The 22,079-nt window shown below is 40.3% G+C and overlaps 1 protein-coding gene across 2 annotated transcripts in view; it reads left to right on the top strand.

The window, feature by feature from the left end:
* Positions 1–22,079, top strand: part of galnt2 (UDP-N-acetyl-alpha-D-galactosamine:polypeptide N-acetylgalactosaminyltransferase 2) — a 109,861-nt gene that overhangs the window by 70,888 nt on the left and 16,894 nt on the right. For both annotated transcript variants that reach the window (XM_072558883.1, XM_072558892.1), the window contains 3 exons: positions 1,306–1,393; positions 11,113–11,200; positions 20,048–20,151. In XM_072558883.1, the coding sequence (XP_072414984.1) occupies positions 1,306–1,393; positions 11,113–11,200; positions 20,048–20,151 (280 nt within the window). The remainder of the gene's footprint in view (positions 1–1,305; positions 1,394–11,112; positions 11,201–20,047; positions 20,152–22,079) is intronic.

Below are 22,079 nucleotides of genomic sequence, written 5' to 3'. Positions count from 1 at the left end.
CTATAGTCTTTGATCTTAACCAAATTTATCTGTCGATGTGTTGTTCATTCATACAATTGAAGACCATCATTGTTTATTTTTATAAGAAACTTGACTTAGTTCTACTGCAACCCTGATGTAAATTACAGAATTGAAACTACAATATATATATGCTTTTGGAATGTGTTAAAAATTCTTGGTCCTACCTATCCTCTCAGGTCAATGTAAATGTTCCCATAACCATTATTTTCAAGACGTATGGGGGAGTTCTCCACAATGTTCTGGCAAATACTTATAATCTCAACATCACAAAAAGAAGTTAATTGTGCCATTAGTTCATTGATGTTGTGTGCAATTTAATTGCTGTATTACTTACGTTACAACAGAGACTCCACTATAAGACTCTTGTAATGAAGATGCCTCAGCATTAATATTGTTGTTTGAAGATAAGTTTATTTGGAAGATTGAGATATCTGGACTTTTTTTAAAAAAGGAGAATCAGAAGGACTACAGGAGATTTTGTTAGAAAACACTTCTTGGGAGTCACATCGCTAAAGTTAATTATTTGGAATTTTAAGCCTGGAAATCACATGACTAAGTTTACGGTTTTAGTTTGGATATAGTTTGGAAGTACTTTGGGGCACAGTGCTTACAGAGAGCTACCCAGCTCATCCTCTGTCTTTCAGAGAAAATCTTTTTCAGTGTAACACCTAAATACTGGGACAGCTGTTCTCTTGTAAAAGCCTCAGAATTCTGGCAGATTCTCAAGCAAACTGCATTTGAACATCCCAATAACGACTGTCTGTATTTAGTGTCAGCCATCTACATGTGCCATGATGCTGACTGAAAGAAATCTGGAACATTTCCTGCCATATCTTATTTTCCTTCATGAAATAGCTGAAATTTGTGTTTTGATAACAGAATTAGTCTCTGCAGAGGAAGTTTTGTCTTAAATCTGTGTGTGTCTATATGTGTGCATATATTTTGGGGTTATTTAGAACAGTAGATATTTATATTTTCCTATTTCAAACTCTGTTAATCATCTTTATATTTTTACCAAATAAGTCAGTTGTTTTGTTGATTATTGAAGAAACTGTGTTATTTAAAATTCTAAACCTAGTTTTGATGAAGTATTTAATTAGTTCTATCCATAAAGAATAGAGCATATAAATTTATGTTGTGACTAATGGAGTGATGGGATTAGAAAGAAACAGTGCTCAACCAACCTCAACAATAACACATCACTTTATAGAAGAACTGACTGTACTTTCCTAACTAGTAAAATAAAATTAGCATTTTTTTTTGTATTTTGTTTTCTCTTCACAGGATAAAACAAGAGTTGTTTCTCCAATAATTGATGTAATCAACATGGACAATTTCCAGTACGTTGGAGCTTCTGCTGATCTAAAAGGCGGTATGTATAGTATTAAAGACCTGAGCAACAGTTATATGCCAAACAAACAATATCACCTCTTAATATCAATTTATCATTTAAATAGGAATTCTAGAACCATAAGACAATCTTGTCCTTTTAAAGGAAAAATAGAAATTGCTAGAAATTCTCAGTTGGTCTACAGAAACAGAGCTAGTGGTTTGGAGTTAGTCCTACTGTTGTGGTTATCACCAGCCTGCCTGGAAGTAATCAGAATGCTGATGCAATTTCTTCACCATCAGCTGAATCCAATTATGTGGCAACAAGTTCAGGAATGAGGATGGTGCAACCTTGGATCTGGATCATATGGCAAGGTCAATTCTGATGAATACAACATACTGTCTCAGGCTCCTAGAAGTTTGAAGGCCTTGTCAAGATATGAGTCAAAGATAGGCATAAAACTGGTAGAATATGTCATTTTTTCAGATAGACTAATTTTAGTGGAAAATACTTTCGACAATAGCAGCAGCCTATCACTTCATTGTGAGTAGACCTTGAGTTCCCAAAGTTTGAGAAAGGTGTTGATGGTATCTGGTATTTGATATTTGCTTAACAAATATTGACCACATTAAAATGGTTAGGGAAACAAAGCACTCACCAGTCAAAGAACAAACACAACCTGCTTTTGCAAGTTTGTTAATAACATAGTTTGAGTAATAATACCAATAATAAATGCTGGACATGTTTGAAATTACTTTCCCACCAACTGTGTTTATGATTCATTTTTAATATAATTAGCCATGTCTGAATTTCCAATTTGTTAGACATATTGGACAGTACTACACCAGAATAAGTAAATGAAAGACAGGAACGTTGAGGATTAAAGAGGGTGATATTGTAGAGGAAGTCATTATGTGAGGGTGACAAGTATTTTGAAAACAGGTTTTTAATGAACATGAACATATGAACATGGAGAGACTTGTCAGTCAAGTATATCCCATCCAAACATAGTACCGATGCTACAGTTATGAAGACGAAAAGATTATTCTATTTATAGATTGTAATTTTAAGTTTAGCGTAAATAGGCTGATGTGTTTTTTTCCCTACAGTTTACCTGACAATTACCCCAGGTGGTTTGATTGTTAGAGTCCAAAGAAAGTTGAGAGGTGATCTTATAGAGGTTTATAAAATTATGAGATGTATAGATAAGATGAATGGCAGGTGTCCTTTCCCTAAGGTGGGAGATTTCAAGACTAGGGAGCATATTTTTAAGGTGAGAGGAGAAAGATTTATAAACGACATGAAGAGAAATGTTTGGAGGGATATGGGCCAAGCACAGGCAAGTGGGATTAGTTTAGTTTGGGATTATGGTTTGGCATGGACTGGTTGGACCAAAGCGTCTGTTTCCATGCTGTATGACTCTATGAAGGCTCAGATTGTTTCGCTGAGGAGAGGTTGCAAAGTAATTACAATTAGATAATGGCAGCAGCCTTTTGGTTGACTGTGAGTAGACACAGAGTTCCTAAAGATGTTGAAGATACCTGATTTTGAACAGTTGTGTTGTGAATTGTCCATTTACTTCCAAGATTAAGGAAAATTGGGAACTGTCATAGCTAATTAGCATTTCTAACTGGATATAAAATTAGTATGTTTCACATTGCCATGGAATGGAGAGTAGAGGAAGCTGCTCTTGAGATCAGGTTTCCCTACAAATCAAAGAATATCACAGACAACAAAGGTTCTGTGTGGTCAGCATAGAGAAAACGCCACTTGGCTTTGAAATTACCCAACTGGATGCAGAAGGGAGATGGTCTCCAGTTGAACAGTAGTCAAGTACCACTGCTCCATGTGTTGCATCATTAATTTAAATATTTAGATTCAATCAGCAAAATGGCCAATTGTTTTCCTTTTGTATTGCTATCCTGAATAAAAGATACTTTCACCATACTTGAATGAATTGAAAGTACACCGTCTAATATGAATCAAAACTCATTCTTAAACATAAGGGCAAAACTGGTTATTATCTAAACTATAATCCACAATTAGGTTTTTTTTTGCTGTTTGTTATGTAAGTTAATGACTTGAATGTGAATGTGGAAGATTTAATTAGTGGCATCCATTGTGGTGGTGTTGATAGTTAAAAAGATGGTCTCAGGCTACAGTCTGATATTGGTCAGCGGGTAAATTGTGCGGAACAATAGCAGATGGAATTTAATCCCATTAAGTATGAGGTGATGCATTTTGGGAGCTCAACTAAGGGAAACATATACACAGTGAACGGTAGGGACCACTGAGGAACAAACGGACCTTGATGTATAAGTCCTTAGATCCCTAAAGATGTGAGCAAAAAGTGTGCAGAAGGCATACTGGAAGCTTACTTTCATTACCTGGGGTGAAGAACATAGGAGCAAGGAAATCTTGTTACAGGGTTGGTTAGGCCACTGATGGAGTGTTGGCTAAAGCTCTGGTCGCCATACATGTGAGGAGAGACTGGATAGACTGAGTTTATTTTCCTTGGAGCAGAGGAGGCTAAGAGGGGTTTAATTGAGTTATACAAATTATGAGAAGCATAAACAAGGTAGATCGTGAGAATCTCTTACTCATAGTGGGTGTGTCTATGATCACAGAACATAAGTTTAAGGTGAGGACCAAATGGTTTAGAAGGGTTCAGAAAAATATTTTTCACCCAGATGGTGGTAGATGTATGGAAACCCACAAAACCCAGGAAAGTGGTGGAGGCAGATACTCCTGCAACATTTAGAAGCATCTTTATGAGTACTTAAAATACCGGGGCATAGAAGGCTATGGACCAAGAGCAGGCAAATAAGATGAGTGTTGTTCAGTGTTTGTTGGTCAGCAGAGACATGATTAGCTTCAGGGTAGGTGACAGAGGGGCATGGTGGAGGTTATTTTTAGGCCTGGAGGCCTGTGACCAGTAGTGTTCCATAGGGATCAGAATTGGTTCCGCTTTTGTTTGTTAGTTATATAAACGATATGGATGAGAATATAGGAGGCATGGTTTGTAAGTTTGCAGATGACCCCAAAATTGGTGGTATAGTGGACAGTGAAGATTACCTAAGATTAAAAATGATCTTGATCAGTTGGGTCAATGGGCTGTGGAGTGGCAGATGGAGTTTAGAACATAGAACAGTACAGCACAGAACAGGCCCTTCAGCCCACGATGTTGAGCCGACCATTGATCCTCATGTAAGGTAAACCTAATGTACAAACCCTCAAATTTCTGTGACCATATGCATGTCCAGCAGTCTCTTAAATATCCTTAATGACCTCGCTTCCACAACTGCTGGTGACAACGCATTCCATGCTCTCTCAACTCTCTGCATGAAGAATCCACCTCTGATATCCCCTCTATACTTTCCGCCAAACAGCTTAAAACTATGACCCCTCGTGTTAACAATTTCTGCCCTGGAAAAAAGTCTTCTGGCTATCAACTCTATTTATGCCTCTCATTATCTTGTATCCAATATATGTTGATGATATAGATGATAGCATTAGCAATAACATTAGCAAATTTGCTGATGATACTAAGCTGGGTGGCAGGGTGAAATGTGATGAGGATGTTAAGAGATTACAGGGTGACCTGGACAAGTTAGGTGAGTGGTCAGATGCATGGCAGATGCAGTTTAATGTGGATAAATGTATGGTTATCCACTTTGGTGGCAAGAACAGGAAGGCAGATTACTACCTAAATGAAATCAATTTAGGTAAAGGGGCAGTACAGAGAGATCTGGGTGTTCTTGTACACCAGTCAATGAAGGTAAGCATGCAGGTACAGCAGGTAGTGAAGAAGGCTAATAGCATGCTAACCTTCATAACAAGAGGGATTGAGTATAGCAGCAAAGAGGTTCTTCTGCAGCTGTACAGGGCCCTGGTGAGACCACACCTGGAGAAATGTTCTGGTCTCCAAATTTGAGGAAAGACATTCTTACTATTGAGGGAGTGCAGCGTAGGTTCACGAGGTCAATTCCTAGACTGGCGAGATTACCTTACACTGAAAGACTGGAGCGACTGGGCTTGTGTACCCTTGAGTTTAGAAAAGGGATCTGATTGAGACATATAAGATTATTAAAGGATTGGACACTCTGGAGGCAGGGAACATGTTTCCACTGATGGGTGAGTGCCAAACTAGAAGACACAGCTTAAAAATACGGAGTAGACCATTTAGGACAGAGATGAGGATAAACTTCTTCACCCAGAGAGTGGTGGCTGTGTGGAATGCTCTGCCCCAGAGGGCAGTGGAGGCCCAGTCTCTAGATTCATTTAAGAAAGAGTTGGATAGAGCTCTCAAGGATAGTGGAATCAAGGGTTATGGAGATAAGGCAGGAACAGGATACTGATTAAGGATGATCAGCCATGATCATATTGAGTGGTGGTGTAGGCTCGAAGGACAGAATGGCCTACTCCTGCACCTATTGTCTATGGTCTAATTAGGTTCCCTCTCCTCCTTTTTTCCAATGAAAAAAGTCCGAGCTCAGTCAACCTCTCTTCGTAAGATAAGCCCTCCATTCTGGGCAGCATCCTGGTAAACCTCCTCTGAACCCTCTCCAAAGCATCCACATCTTTCCTATAATAGGGCGACCAGAACTGGACATAGTATTCCAAGTGCAGTCTAACCAAAGTTTTATAGAGCTGCAACAAGATCTCACGGCTCTTAAACTCAATCCCCCTGTTAATGAAAGCCAAAACACTATATGCTTTCTTAACAACCCTGTCCACTTGTAAGGAAATTTTAAGGGATCTATGTACCTGCACACCAAGATCCCGCTTTGGATAAATATGAGGCATTGCCTTTTGGTAAAACAAACAAGGGCATGAATTATATGGTTAAAAGTAGAGCACTGAGTGGTTTGTTGAACAGAGAGACCTGGTGGTTTAGGTGTATAATTCTTGAAATTTGCATCATGTAGACAGGGTAGTTAAGGTGTTAACATACTTGCCTTCATTGCTCAGACCTTTGAGTAAAAGAGTTGGGATGTCATGTTGAGGTTGTACTGGATGTTGGTGAGGCTACTTCTGGACGACTGTGTACAGTTCTGGTCACTCTGCTTTAGGAAGGATATTACTAAACTGGAGAGGGTTCAGAAAAGACACCAGGAATGGAATGTTTGAGTTATAGAATAGGCTGGGACATTTTTCCTGGAGCCTAGGAGGTCTGAGGGATGACCGTATGGAAGTCTATAAAATCATGAGGGGCATAAATAAGGTAAATAGGTGGGGTGAGGCCAATATTAGGGGCCACATTTTTAAGGTACAAAGAGAAAGTTTTATAAAGAACATGAGGGGCAACTTTTCTTTTACATAGAGTGGATAGTGTATGGTGTGAACTTCCAGAGGAAGTGGTGGATGCAGGTACAGTTACAATATTTAAAAGACATTTGGATAAGTATATGGATAGGAAAGATTTGGAGGGAATTGGGCCAAAAGCAGGAAGGTGAGACTAGTTTAGTTAGGGAACATGGTCAGCATGAACTAGTTGGACTGAAGAAGTCGGTTTCTATGCTGTTTGGCTAAACCTGTTTTTAATCCCAAAATAAATAAACTCAAACAGCACAGAAGGTAGCAAAGGCTCTGTAGCAATGATAATTGAACAAAGGACAAAAGAAAACCATAATTTGGCTAATGGTTTGAAAAACAAAGTATAGGTGAAAGTATGGGTGAAATTCTCACATTACAGACGGTTCCTTGTAAGTACAATCAATTGCTGATAGCCATGGACTTGATGAAAGATCTTTTCATTGATTTCACTTTGGATGAAGTTCCAGCTGAATCAAAGGCTTAGAGTAGTGATCAGAGTTCCAATTTTCAGGGTTACAAAATAGTTGAGCACCAAGATTTAGAAACTTTATCAGATTCCCAAGAATGTTGGCCAAGAAAAGGGTGGAGAAAGGTTTGCAGCCTTATTGCAGCTTTGGAGATTTTCTTCCTTCTGACTCCCTTGGCTTGTTAGACAAAAGCCAACAGTACAGTGGCTTATAATCTCTTCCAGAGCCAGATTTTCCAACCATTGAGTGCAAAACATCATTATCTCCCTAAAAGCTTTGTTTGACTTTTTTTTTTGTTACCCCAGAGTCAGTTGCCTGCCTGTGAACAGTGGGTTAATTACAGTCATCATTAAACTGTTGACCTCGTTTCTAAGAAACTCAATGGTTCCCTTCAAAGCCCTGGTAAAAGCAATTTTAAATCTAAAATGTGACCAAACAGTACAATATCTTCCAGTTTTTACATTGTCCATGAATAACTCCCATACAAATATGAACTGAAATTTGAATTTCTTTTTATTGATTAAGCAAACTCTTGGAAATCAAACAATTTCTAGGAGACCATAGTTGCTCATTTCTCTGTGACACAAAGTCTACTCCACTTTATGGAACACAATCAGTTCCCTTTTTGAAATTGTTGTATTTCATATCTGCTGAATACAGGGACTTCTACTATAATGCGATTGTTGTGTTCTTGTGCAACCCCATGTTAAAGAAAAATTGCACTTTAGAATCAGTGCTTAAAGAGTTGGCGATGTAATTGTGCTACAGCCAACACATGTTAAAAGTTTGCGCTTTAGTAATGGTGTCCCCAATTCGTCATTTGTGTTATAGTGAACGCGTGTTTCATTAACGCAAATTATAGCAGACTGACCTGTATTTTAAAGCATATATTGGTTAAACTGCGATTCTGGTCCCATTAGTTTAAATGGTGCTGTTATTACCCGATTTTCTTATAATATAGGGTTGCACGAGAACGGAACTATCGCGTTATGGCAGAACCGACTGTAATCCATTCCATAAATCAACCACGTAACTGGAAGAAAGAATTCTACCTAACTTAATTCTGATCTTTCATTTTTAATGCCACTCCATAATTCTCCCATAGTGCTCCGTCTCAAACAACTCGAGAGAAGGCGTTTGGTATGCTTGCCTTTGTTGGTCAGTGTATTGTGTATAGGAGTTGGGAGGTCATGCTGCGGCTGTACAGGATATTGGTTAGGCCACTTCTAGAATACTGCGTTCAGTTCTGGTCTCCTTGCCAATGGAAGGATGTTGTTAAACTTGAAAATGTTTAGAAAAGATTTACAAGGATGTTGCCAGGGTTGGAGGGTTTGAGTTATAGGAAATGAGTGAATAGGCTGGGGCTATCTTCCCTGGAGCATCGGAGGCCGAAGGATGATCTTACAGAGGTTTATAAAATCATGAGGGGTATGGATAGGGTGAATAGTCAAAGTCTTTTCCCTAGCATAGGGGATTCCAAAACTAGAGGACATAGGTTTAAATCGAGAGGGGAAAGGTTTAAAAGGGACCTAAGGGGCAACTTTTTTACGGAGAGGGTAGTACGTGTGTGGAATGAGCAGCCAGAGGGAAGTGATGGAGGCTGTTTCAATAATAACATCTGGGTAGGTATACGAATAGGAAGGATTTAGATGAATATGAGCCAAATGTTGGCAAATAGGGATAGATTAATTTAGGATATCTGGTCCGTGCTGTACATCTCTATGACTCTTTATCTCACTTTTATGTTTTGCAATCTTGCAGCATATCCTCTCTGCTTGAGCCATTTTGACCTAACAACAACAAAAAAAAAGAATTTGTATTTATGTAGCAACCTTGATACTCTTAGGATATCACAACTTGTTTTTAGCTATCCATGTCAATTTTATTGCATTTAAATACTGTAATGGTTAGAGTGATAGGTTAAATTGAGTTTCCAGCACAGAAACAGATAAGTTGACCTAACAGACCATGTGCCTATGCTCCACATGGGCCACCTGCTACCGTCTTTGACCTAACCCTCGTGTGATATTCTACTCCTCTCCCTTGTGTATTGTTTTAAATACATTTATCTTGTTTAAATACAGTTATCTCATGTTTATAATAATTGTAAATGTCTCAATATTTCATATTTTCAAAATCAAGTTTCATCTCTGAATTGGATTTATCACAGATTGTTTGACATTTATTGATTATCCGCAAAGTTTCTCTCCTGATCAACGTATTATCTCGCTTCCATTTCTCCAGTTGTTTACTAGATCTGAACATTTGTGATTGGCTGCATGTGTGTATTTTCTCTGTTTCTTATTTTGGTATCCAGCACAAATGTGAAGATCTTGCCTATTTACAACTTTATCCAAGCCATTTATAAGATGAATAGGTTTCCAGATTAATACTGATGGCACTCCTCACATACTGAAGCAGATTGTGCTCAAATGCAGCAAGACCTGGACGATATCCAAATTTGGACTGACTAGTGGCATGTAACATTTGTGCCATGTAATTACCAGGTGCTGGAAAAGCAGAAGTTGCTGGAAAAGCTCAGCTTCTGTGAAGAGAAATCAGAGTTAACATTTCGTGTCCGGTGACCCTTCCTCAGAACTTTTTCAGCAACTTCTAGTTTTGTTTCTTGTTTGTAGCATCTGTAGTTTTGATTTTTATGATATAGTTCCAAGTCTGGATAGTGAGTGGCAAGGAGGGAAACTTAGCAAATGGTGATGTTCCCATGTACCTGCTGCGATTATCCTTCCAAATGGCAGTGATCATGGGTTTGCGAGGTGCTGGCTAAGGAACCTTGATGAATTTCTGCAGTGCATCTTGTAGATAGTATATACTTGCTGCTACAGAGTGTCAGTGGCGGAAGGAATTGATATTTGTCGATGGGGTGCTAATCAAGCAGACAGCTTTTGTCTTGGATGGTGTCATGTATCTGGAATGTTGTTGGAGCTGCACTCATCCATGCAAGTGGGGAGTATTCCAACACACTCCTAACTTGTGCCTTAGACATGGTGGAATTTCATGAATCAGGAAGTGAGTTGCTTAATACAACATTCCTAGCATCTAACCTGCTCTTGTAGCCACAGTGCTTACTTGACCAGTCCTGTTCAGCTTGTGGGCAATGGTAATTCCCTGGATGTTGATAGTGGGGGATTCAGTGATGGTAATACCATTGAATGTTATGGGGCAATGGTTAAGTTCTCTGTTGTTGGAGATGGACATTACCGACAACCTGGTTGGCAAAAATAGAGCTTTAAGGAGTATCTTAAAGGAAGAATGTAGAAGTGGAAAAGTCTTGAAGTTTATTCCAGACCTTAGATCCTAAGAAGCTGAGGTCTCACAGCTAGTGGTAAATCAATGTGGCAAAGAAGTACAAGATACCAGAATTGAAGAAGCACAGAAATCTTGAATGTTGTCAGACTGAATGATATTACAGTAATAGGGAAGGGTCAAATCATGGAGGGTTTAACATCAGGATAATAATATTAAGTTAGAGATGTTGCTGGACAATAAGTCAGCGAACACAGCAATGATGCTAAATGGGACTTGGTGCAAGTTTGGATATAAACAACAGAATTTTGATGAGTGCAAATCCATGAACAAGCAATCATAGCAGAATACTATATATATAATTGAAAGATTTGGATTGAATAATTTGATAAGGGAATAGAATATTTATCAAAAGCAAAATCTATCTAGAAATGCAAAATAACTCTGAATGTTAGAACTACTCTGATAACTCTATTCCTGTCATCACATTTGCTAAATTTTTAGACTAATAATCTTTCATCAGAAAGAAAGAAAATTTGCTGCCTATATTGATTCAGATAGAGTAACTTAAACACTTCAGTCCTATTTACTCCGCATAATGGTTTGGAAAACTAACATTTTCAGCTTCCAATGAAATATATATATTGACTTTAAAATATTATGTATGATATTTCAATGCAGCTTTGTTATTGACCTAACTTATTTAAATGGCAGGATTTGACTGGAATCTGGTCTTTAAATGGGATTACATGACTCCAGAACAAAGACGAGCTCGTCAGGGTAATCCAATTGGTCCCATTAGGTATGTATAGCCATGGGTTTTATAATTAATAAGTATAGCTGTAATAGTGTCACATCAGAATTCCTGTGTCACATTTCCTTGTTTTGTTTCAAATTAGGCAAGTACGTTCCTGGGGAATTTCTTGTGGCCGATTGCCTGAAATGCAAATTTCTTCCATTAAGTTTTTTTTTCAGAAAACAGAGCAAAGCAGAAATTCAGAGCATACAAAGAGATTCTCCCATTAGAATAAAATACCTTGTATCACAAGAATGTGAAGACAAATTCTCCCCAGTATAATAGAAGTTAAATAAAGAACTTTGAATATAGGCATGCCCTCAGGTTCTACTGTTATGAAGAAAACAAGTTGTTAAATTTCTAGAATACTGACTGCAAGACATCCCAAAACACTTTCCAGCCAGTAGCACACACTTTTGAAGCACACTCACTGAAGTAGTAAGAAACATGGCAGCTATTTTGTGCATATTGTGGTTTTGACCAAGTCATCTGTTTTAGTTTTGCTGGTGTTAATTGTATGTTAGTTAGGTTTTTTAATTGCCTTCTGTACATATATTATTGTGCTTATATGTACAGAAGCAGGCTGAAGTTGGTTGTTGGGTTGGAATTGCATAATTTGTAATGTATGTAACTGAAAAGTTGTAGGTTATAAAGATTAGGCCGCAATGTTCTATGCTTCACCACCTGACAATTTGTTGAGGGATAAATAAAGAGCCCATAAAGGCTCCTGAGAGACAGGGGAAACGCCTTTTCATCTCTGACTATCCAACCATATTTCTTGAATCCAATCCCTCACTTAGATATTTATAAGAATTTTATTTAGTGTTTTCAAGAAATCCCCAGTCCTCAGTTGCAGCTGATGAGCTCATGTGAGAACCATTCAGTTAATCTTCTTTGATCAATTATGCTCATGCAATCTCTTTCTGACATTCCACATTTTAAATTCTTGGTAACATTTACTATTAAGTTCTTTCTTCCTTCACCCTGCTACCATTTCCAGGGTTCCTTCCTGCTTGACTGAGACTTTCCCTTCCAGGGTTCCTAAGTCAGTTTCCAGGACCCAGCCTCTTGATTTTGCTTGTTACCCACATGTTCTAAGTGCTGTGTACTGAATCAGTTTAAAGTCAGAAGTGAATCCCACAGCCACCATTACTGAGACCTGTATCTCAATTGTGAGAGCATAATGTTCTGGTTCCAATTCCTCCAAATTGCATGTCTATCCTTTTACTCAAAGAAGGTATACATGACCAGACTGAAACCTTTTGTCCCCAAACTGGTGTGTGTGGTGTTTCAGGGGGATCACTATGAACCTATGTTGAGGCATTTCTCATAAAGGTAAAGAATATTATTGCAAAAATTTCAAATGCTGTAATTGCTACTACACTGGGGAAATGTAGAGTAGTAGGGGGTAGGAAAATGGGTCTGGGCGGGATACTGTTCAGAGGGTCAGTGTGGACTTGTTGGGCAAAATGGCCTGTTTCCACACTGTCAGGATTGTATGATTGATAAATTTAATTAACTTCTCTACATGTGTAATTTTATTTTGTTCATTGGTCCCAGTCGCAAAACTATTCAGATTTGTACAGACCACTGATGACAAAAGAAAGGACTTTTAAATTAATTGGTTGACTACCTTAATGTATATTCTTTGTATGTCAAATATGATATTAAATCCTGACTAAGTTTATTGCACAAAATGGGCATTGGCATTTCTGTGTACAATTACAGATTTAGTAATTTATTTTTCACAAAGAGTTGTCATGTCAGACAACCAATTTTCATCTTTTGTTATGGCTTAACATAGCTTTTACTTAGTTTCTGTTCAGGTTTTGATTTATCAAGGTACTTTGAGCTAGAGAGCATTTCTTTTCAATTAATGTAAATATTTTGAGTGCTTCAGAATTAATTCCTCTCAATGACTTGATTGAATCTCAAAATTATTTATGTTGTTTCAGGGTGGATTTACAAAAAAACTTATATTAATTTAGCATTTTGTACACTCTTTGAATGCCACAAACTAATTACTACTAAAGTGCAACATGTCTGTGAGTTTGCACAGCTAGAACCAAAAAATATCAAATAAGATGAATGAGTATTTGATCTATTTTAGGTGGACAAAGTTAAAAATCACACAACACCAGGTTATAGTCCAACAGATTTAATTGGAAGCACACTAGCTTTCGAAGCGACGCTCCTTCATCAGGTGATTGTGGAGGGCTCGATCGTAACACAGAATTTATAGCAAATATTTGCAGTGTGATGTAACTGAAATTATACATTTAAGAATTGATTGTCTGTTAAGCCTTTCATCTGTTAGAATACAATGATAGTTTCACCTCTTTCATGTGTAAGTCACAAAACCCTTTTTTGAAAGTTGCATTCTCGGGTTAGCTGTTAACAATGGTGATAGCTAGACAATATGTTGAAGGTGTTAGTCCCCTGTGTTCTCTGTCTATGACCTGGTGTTTAGATTGATTCCAATCTAAAAAGTGAGATAACAGAGTTTTACATAAATTCATGCAGTTTTTGAGCTCAGAGTTTTACATGAATGTATGTGGTTTTTGAGCAAAGTGCAATGTAACTCTGCAAGTACAAAAACATTCACCACACAAAATATATGTGTGCATGTGGGTCTTTGTCTGTGTGTGTGTGTGTGTGTGTGTGTGTGTGTGTGTGTGTATAGTGCAATGGTGATCACCTGTAATGTGACATGAACCCAAGGTCCCAGTTGAGGCCCTCCCTATGGGTACCGAACTTAGCTATCCGCCTCTGCTCGGCCACTTTCCTCTGCTGCCTGTCCCGAAGTCCACCTTGGAGGATGGTCACCCGAAGGTCCGAGGCTGAATGTCCTGGACCACTGAAATGTTCCCCAACTGGGAGGGAACCCTCCTGTCTATTGATTGTTGTGCAGTGTCCATTCATTCGTTGTCGTAGCCTTTGCTCTGTTTCCCCAATGTACCATGCCTCAGGGCATCCTTGCCTGCAACATATTAGATAGACAACGTTGGCTGAGTCACATGAGTACCTGCCATGTACAAGGTGGGAGGTGTTCCCACGTGTAATAGTGGTATCTATGTCCACACTCTGACACGTCTTGCAGTGTCCACCGTGACAGGGTTGTATGGAGTTGTCCTGAGAGCCGGGCAGTTTGCTACGAACAATGATCTGTTTGAGGTTTGGCGATTGTTTAAAGGCAAGTAGTGGAGGTGTCGGGAAGGTGAGGTGCTCATCCTCATTGATAATGTGTTGCAGGTTACGAAGAACATGGCGTAATTTTTCAGCCCCTGGGAAGTACTGAACAACGAAGGGTACCCTGTCAGTTGCAGCCCGTGTCTGTCTCCTGAAGAGGTCAAAACGTTGCAGGCAAGGATGCCCTGAGGCATGGTACATTGGGGAAACCGAGCAAAAGCTATGACAACGGATGAATGGGCATTGCACAACAATCAACAGACAGGAGGGTTCCCTTCCAGTTGGGGAACACTTCAGTGGTCCAGGACATTCGACCTCAGACCTTCGGGTGACCATCCTCCAAGGTGGACTTCGGGACAGGCAGCAGAGGAAAGTGGTAAAAACAATGACTGCAGATGCTGAAAACCAAATACTGGATTAGTGGTGCTGGAAGAGCACAGCAGTTCAGGCAGCATCCAATGAGCAGCGAAATCGACGTTTCGGGCAAAAGCCCTTCATCAGGAATAAAGGCAGTGAGCCTGAAGCGTGGAGAGATAAACTAGAGGAGGGTGGGGGTGGGGAGAGAGGAGCATAGAGTACAATGGGTGAGTGGGGGAGGAGATGAAGGTGATAGGTCAAGGAGGAGAGGGTGGAGTGGATAGGTGGAAAAGAAGATAGGCAGGTCGGACAAGTCCGGACAAGTCAAGGAGACAGTTACTGAGCTGGAAGTTTGAAACTAGGATGAGGTGGGGGAAGGGGAAATGAGGAAGCTGTTGAAGTCCACATTGATGCCCTGGGGTTGAAGTGTTCCGAGGCGGAAGATGAGGCGTTCTTCCTCCAGGCGTCTGGTGGTGAGGGAGCGGCGGTGAAGGAGGCCCAGGACCTCCATGTCCTCGGCAGAGTGGGAGGGGGAGTTGAAATGTTGGGCCACGGGGCGGTTTGGTTGATTGGTGCGGGTGTCTCGGAGATGTTCCCTAAAGCGCTCTGCTAGGAGGCGCCCAGTCTCCCCAATGTAGAGGAGACCACATCGGGAGCAACGGATACAATAAATGATATTGGTGCATGTGCAGGTGAAACTTTGATGGATGTGGAAGGCTCCTTTAGGGCCTTGGATAGAGGTGAGGGAGGAGGTGTGGGCACAGGTTTTACAGTTCCTGCGGTGGCAGGGGAAAGTGCCAGAATGGGAGGGTCATCCACCGACATTTCCGCCACCTCCAAAAAGACCCCACCACCAGGGATATATTTCCCTCCCCACCCCTTTCCGCCTTCCGCAAAGACCATTCCCTCCGTGACTACCTGGTCAGGTCCACACCCCCCTACGACCCACCCTCCCATTCTGGCACTTTCCCCTGCCACCGCAGGAACTGTAAAACCTGTGCCCACACCTCCTCCCTCACCTCTATCCAAGGCCCTAAAGGAGCCTTCCACATCCATCAAAGTTTCACCTGCACATCCACCAATATCATTTATTGTATCCGTTGCACCTGATGTGGTCTCCTCTACATTGGGGAGACTGGGCGCCTCCTAGCAGAGCGCTTTAGGGAACATCTCCGAGACACCTGCACCAATCAACCAAACCGCCCCGTGGCCCAACATTTCAACTCCCCCTCCCACTCTGCCGAGGACATGGAGGTCCTGGGCCTCCTTCACCGCCGCTCCCTCACCACCAGACGCCTGGAGGAAGAACGCCTCATCTTCCACCTCGGAACACTTCAACCCCAGGGCATCAATGTGGACTTCAACAGCTTCCTCATTTCCCCTTCCCCCACCTCATCCTAGTTTCAAACTTCCAGCTCAGTAACTGTCTCCTTGACTTGTCCGGACTTGTCCAACCTGCCTATCTTCTTTTCCACCTATCCACTCCACCCTCTCCTCCTTGACCTATCACCTTTATCCCCTCCCCCACTCACCCATTGTACTCTATGCTCCTCTCTCCCCACCCCCACCCTCCTCTAGCTTATCTCTCCACGCTTCAGGCTCACTGCCTTTATTCCTGATGAAGGGCTTTTGCCCGAAACGTCGATTTCGCTGCTCATTGGATGCTGCCTGAACTGCTGTGCTCTTCCAGCACCACTAATCCAGCAGAGGAAAGTGGCCGAGCAGAGGCTGATAGCTAAGTTCGGTACCCATAGGGAGGGCCTCAACTGGGACCTTGGGTTCATGTCACATTACAGGTGATCACCATTGCACTACACACACACACGCACACACAGACAAAGACCCACATGCACACATATATTTTGTGTGGTGAATGTTTTTGTACTTGCAGAGTTACATTGCACTTTGCTCAAAAACCACATACATTCATGTAAAACTCTGAGCTCAAAAACTGCATGAATTTATGTAAAACTCTGTTATCTCACTTTTTAGATTGGAATCAATCTAAACACCAGGTCATAGACAGAGAACACAGGGGACTAACGCCTCCAACATATTGTCTAGCTATCACCATTGTTAACAGCTAACCAGCGAATGTAACTTTTAAAAAAAGGGTTTTGTGACTTACACATGAAAGAGGTGAAACTATCACTGTATTCTAACGGATGAAAGGCTTAACAGACAATCAATTCTTCAATGTATAATTTCATTTACATCACACTGCAAATATTTGCCATAAATTCAGTGTTACGATCGAGCCCTCCACAATCACCTGATGAAGGAGCGTCGCTTCGAAAGCTAGTGTGCTTCCAATTAAACCTGTTGGACTATAACCTGGTGTTGTGGTTTTTAACATTCTCCAGTTAGCTGTAACAATGGGCGTTAGCTAGACAATATGTTGAAGGTGTTCTCTGTCTATGTCATGATGTTTAGATTGATTCTAATCTAAAAAGTGAGAAAACAGAGTTTTACATGAATTCATGCAGTTTTTGAACAAAGTACAATGTAACTCTGCAAGTACAAATGCACCCCACAAAATATATATGTGCATGTGGGCCTTTGTCTATCCATGTGTGCGTGTCTGGGGTGGGAGGTTGTGAGTGTCTGTGAGAGAGAGTGTATATGTCTGTGCATGAGTGTGGAGTGGTCTGTGTGTGTGTGTGTGTGTGTGTGTGTGTGTGTGTGGGAGAGAGAGAGTGAGAGAGTGTATAGTGCAATGGTGATCACCTGTAATGTGACATGAACCCAAGGTCCCGGTTGAGGCCCTCCCTATGGGTACCAAACTTAGCTATCCGCCTCTGCTCAGCCACTTTCCTCTGCTGTCTGTCCCGAAGTCCACCTTGGAGGATGGTCACCCGAAGGTCTGAGGTCGAATGTCCTGGATCACTGAAGTGTTCCCCAACTGGAAGGGAACACTCCTGCCTGTTGATTGTTGTGCAGTGCCCATTCATCCGTTGTCATAGCTTTTGCTCGGTTTCCCCAATGTACCATGCCTCCGGGCATCCTTGCCTGCAACGTTTTCTCACTTTTTAGATTAGAATCAATCTAAACATCGTGACATAGACAGAGAACACAGGGGGCTCACACCTTCAACATATTGTCTAGCTAATGTCCATTGTTACAGCTAACCTGAGAATGCAACTTTTAAAAAAAGGTTTTGTGATTTACACATGAAAGAAGTGAAAGTATCATGGTATTTGAACAGATGAAAGACTCAACAGACAATCAAGCTATTTTTCAATGTATAATTTCAGTTACATCATACTGTAAATTTTTGCTATAAATTCTGTGCCTTAGAACTGTGTCCTCCACTATCACCTGATGAAGGAGCGGCACTCCGAAAGCTAGAGTGCTTCCAATTAACCCTGTTGGACTATAACCTGGTGTTGTGTGATTTTTAATTTTATACACGCCAGTCCAACACTGGCATCTCCAAATCATATTTTAGGTGGAGTTGGTTGAGGGGAAATTGTTGGCTTGAACACAAGAATTCTCCAGTTCTTCTTTGAATAATATCATGATCTTTTACATCCATCTAACAGACACAGGTGGAGCTTTGATTTAATAATTCATTTGAAAGATATCTTTGGCACTGGAGCAGTTATCAAGAACAGCATTGATGCCAGTCTAGGTTGGATTCCTTTCTGAGATGCTATTGGAACATATTATTTACTCCATGGAAACGCTTGAGACTAGAATGTCTCCATTAAACCTCTATAAAGCTCTCCTGTTTTGGCTCTTTTTTTTAAAAGCTTAGCTTTGAGAGCAGTGAGGTAGAAATCACAGTAGTAATATTGCAATACAAAAACTTACATGGTGGATGCTGCTTGCTTTACCGAGTCTCCATTTTAATGTCCCTTCACCGGTATCCCTTGAGTGCTCAATGGATACAGTCTTTCTCAACTCTTCATATACTGAGATTGGCATCTGCCAAAAACCAGCCCTATCATATTATCATAGCTGATCTCGGGCCAACACAGAATCCACTTTAGCCCTTTAGATTTAACTTTGGAGCATTGATTTGCCTTCTGCTAGGTCACTTAACATGCAGGGAGACACAACCAACTCAGAGATGCTTCTTATGGCTCTTAGCTTTATTTGTTAATTGTGCTTACTTGATGGCTGCCAGCCTCTGTCGATTGCATAGTTTTATAGTCAGAACAGGAAGATTTGTAGTTGTGGGGCTGAGTTGGATGAGAGAGCCATTGAGTGGAAGTGCTTCATGTCCGAGAGAACTTGGTAGTTCATGAGCATTGGTGAGGTTTGTGTGCAGTGGCAAAGATAGCGTGAGTATGAGGTAGCAGACAGAAGATGATGCCACTTACTGCTTATTGAATGCAGAATATTGCCCACTTATTTGAATGCTTTGCTTTCCATTTCTGACCCAGATACCTATCTGATCCAGTGAGTAGAAATCGAGTCAACCAATTCATCCACCAGGATCTCCAGGTCTCTGTCTGAAAAGTGGGGTGCAAGCTTCCTTTCCAAGACATTTTGGTTTCCTAAGAAAACAGCACAAGAGTTAGTTTATGGGTTGCAGCATCTGAAGTTGTTGCAGCTGGTCTTTACATTTAGTGCCAGCAGCTTAAATGCTTGAAGGTCATGCCAGCAGCTGAAATTTTACCTATTCTACCTTTTTTATTGTAGAAAAAGATGTCATAGAAGCTGGTTGCATAATTACTGAGGTTAGGAGTGCAAGATAGCATGAACAGTGTTACAGTGAATCTTGACAGGACAGCCTCATGAAAATTACCAAAAATAATAGCCTAAAATTGAGAAAATCCAGTTCATTGGTATTTTGACTTGTTTATTCTTGATCCAGTATATCCCAAAGTTGGATATATAGATCAGCTGTGATGCAATGGTTTATTTTTATGTGTGCTATTAATGTCTAGGAAAAAAATTATGAGACTCTTGATGGTGACAGAAGTGCACAGTTATACCAATAACAATAATAGCAAATAAATTGCTCTATTATTGGTGGGTTTACTTAGACTGCAGCTTTTCGTACTTTGGTAGGCAGTGGTAAAATGTTTGTATTATTCATTTCAGAAAGGTATTATCTAAGGATTGGGGACAAGGCTGCAATTGGTAGAATCACAGCATGTGGAAGGAGGCTATTTGGTTTCTTGTGCCAATGCCAGCTCTTTGAAAGGGCAGTCCAGTTAGACTCACGTTTCACTGCAGCCCTGCAAAGTTTTTCCTTTTCAGGTATATAATTAATGCCCTTTTAAAAATGTATGATGTATTATATTTTATACAACATATAGAATAAACATATAATGCATCCTAATGTTTTCTTCTTAGAACACCCATGATAGCTGGGGGTCTCTTTGTGATGGATAAAGGTTACTTTGAAGAGCTTGGTAAATATGACATGATGATGGATGTCTGGGGTGGAGAAAACTTAGGTAAGTGACTTCAGTAGTCATTGTGTCAAAGGATCAGAGTGAAATTGTAAAGCATAGTATGTGGTATGTTAATACTACAAATTTAACTAATGTGTAACAAGTACAGCAGTCTGATTTTGCTTTCTACAGTGGTTTGCCAACTGGTATCTGGGATAACGTAGTTCACAGCACATGAACTCTGAGCTCTAAAAGGATGTTTGTTGAGATGAGTACTATAATGTCTAGGTTTAAGTTCTAGGATTCTCATTTCCTGTGTGAATACAGAACAGTCGATTCAGCTATAATGTGTGTTTCTTCAACACGAGTTGGCTTTAACGCAGTTGAAGAAGTTAGATCGTTATTTGTGGAATGCAAACTTTCCTTAGCCTGTCTTGGCTATGGTGTGATTTCAGCCCCATTAGTTTAAATGGCGTGACTGTTACGTGATTTTCTTAACGCGAAATTGCATTATATCAGAACTGACTGTACATTAAAAAGGTTCTCTGCTTGACCATTTTTAGCAGCAACAGCAAATCAGTGTTAAGTCTTGCTTACTGATAGCTTACTGGACCTCTTAATTCCAACTGACCATAACCAACCATACCAGCCCACCCACTATTCTGCTCGTTAACATGAGGCCAGACTTAACAGAGATTCCTTATCGTTCAGATCGCTGATGAACCTGTAAAGGTAGGTGACTGCAGGGGATACATTTTTCTTGTGATGTACTCTTAAAGTAACAGTAAAGTAAGTCAGTGCCTCAAGTTTGCTTTGATAAGACAAATGTTTTTCCCTTGTTACACCAAATGAATTTAGAGTCTTGACTATTGTGAACTTCTCCAGAGTCTGAGCACCATTATAGAATTGATTTGGATATATGTATTATGATGACACAGTGTCTTAAGATGATTGATGGTTATTAGAGGTCAGCTTATGATCATATTGTGTAAATATAATTAATTTCCTTTTGAATGTTATTAGAATTTTATTTCACTTTGTGCTAGATTTTTATAAGAAAGCTTACCTGAATTTGCTTATGTCATCAAATGCTTCTAGTTATACCTCTCCATCAGGAAGTCAGTGGCCTTGCAAGGAAAGATTAAAGTTGTGTTGCAGTTACTGTAAGGAGGTTAAATGCCTTCAATTGCAAATTTTATATTTGGTGTAGTAACTATCTAAATAATGCAGAGGCAAAGAACAGAATATGTTTTGTTGTTTTATTGATTTGTCAGTAGTGTTCTGGAGAGTTGATGTCCACCTTGTGCTGGAATATTAAAGAGTTCTGTAAAGAATTCCAAATGTTTTTCTATTTTCCACCTCATACATTTATACTCATTCAAAATATTTAATGTGAATTACGATACAGATAACAAGTCACAGTTGCCTCGAATCATAGGATCCCTACAGCAGAGAAAGAGGGTATTCAGCCCATTAAGTGCACACTGGCCCTCCAAAGAGCATCCCACCCAGACCCCCACCCTATCCCCGTATTTGCCATGGCTAATCTACCTTGCATACACATCCCTGCACACGACAGGCAATTTAGCATGGCCAGTCACCCTAATCTGCATATCTTTGGACTGGGATGAAACCTGAACACTCGGATGAACCCATGCAGACATGGGGAGAACATGCAGACTCCACATAGACAGTCACCTGAGGCTGGAATTGAACTTGTGTCCCTGGTGTTGTGAGGCAGCAGTGCTAGCCATTGAGCCACTGTGCCACCTTTTGAACCACCATGCTGACCTCACCCATCACCTGTTTGCATATTTTCTTGATAGACCCCTGACCTGACAAATGTGTTTTCAAATCTTTCCATGACATCATCTTCCCTCCCTGTTTCTGTAATCTCCAGTAATCTGAGGGCCCTTTGGGATTTCTGCAACTCCCCAATTTTGACCACTTGCACATCAACAATTATCATTGAGCCACTAATGTTGGCTAGG

Source organism: Chiloscyllium punctatum, chromosome 3 (genome assembly GCF_047496795.1).
Source record: "Chiloscyllium punctatum isolate Juve2018m chromosome 3, sChiPun1.3, whole genome shotgun sequence".
NCBI lineage: Eukaryota > Metazoa > Chordata > Chondrichthyes > Orectolobiformes > Hemiscylliidae > Chiloscyllium > Chiloscyllium punctatum.
Note: the sequence above shows the minus strand (reverse complement) of the source record. Positions and strands in the feature narration are given on the sequence as shown.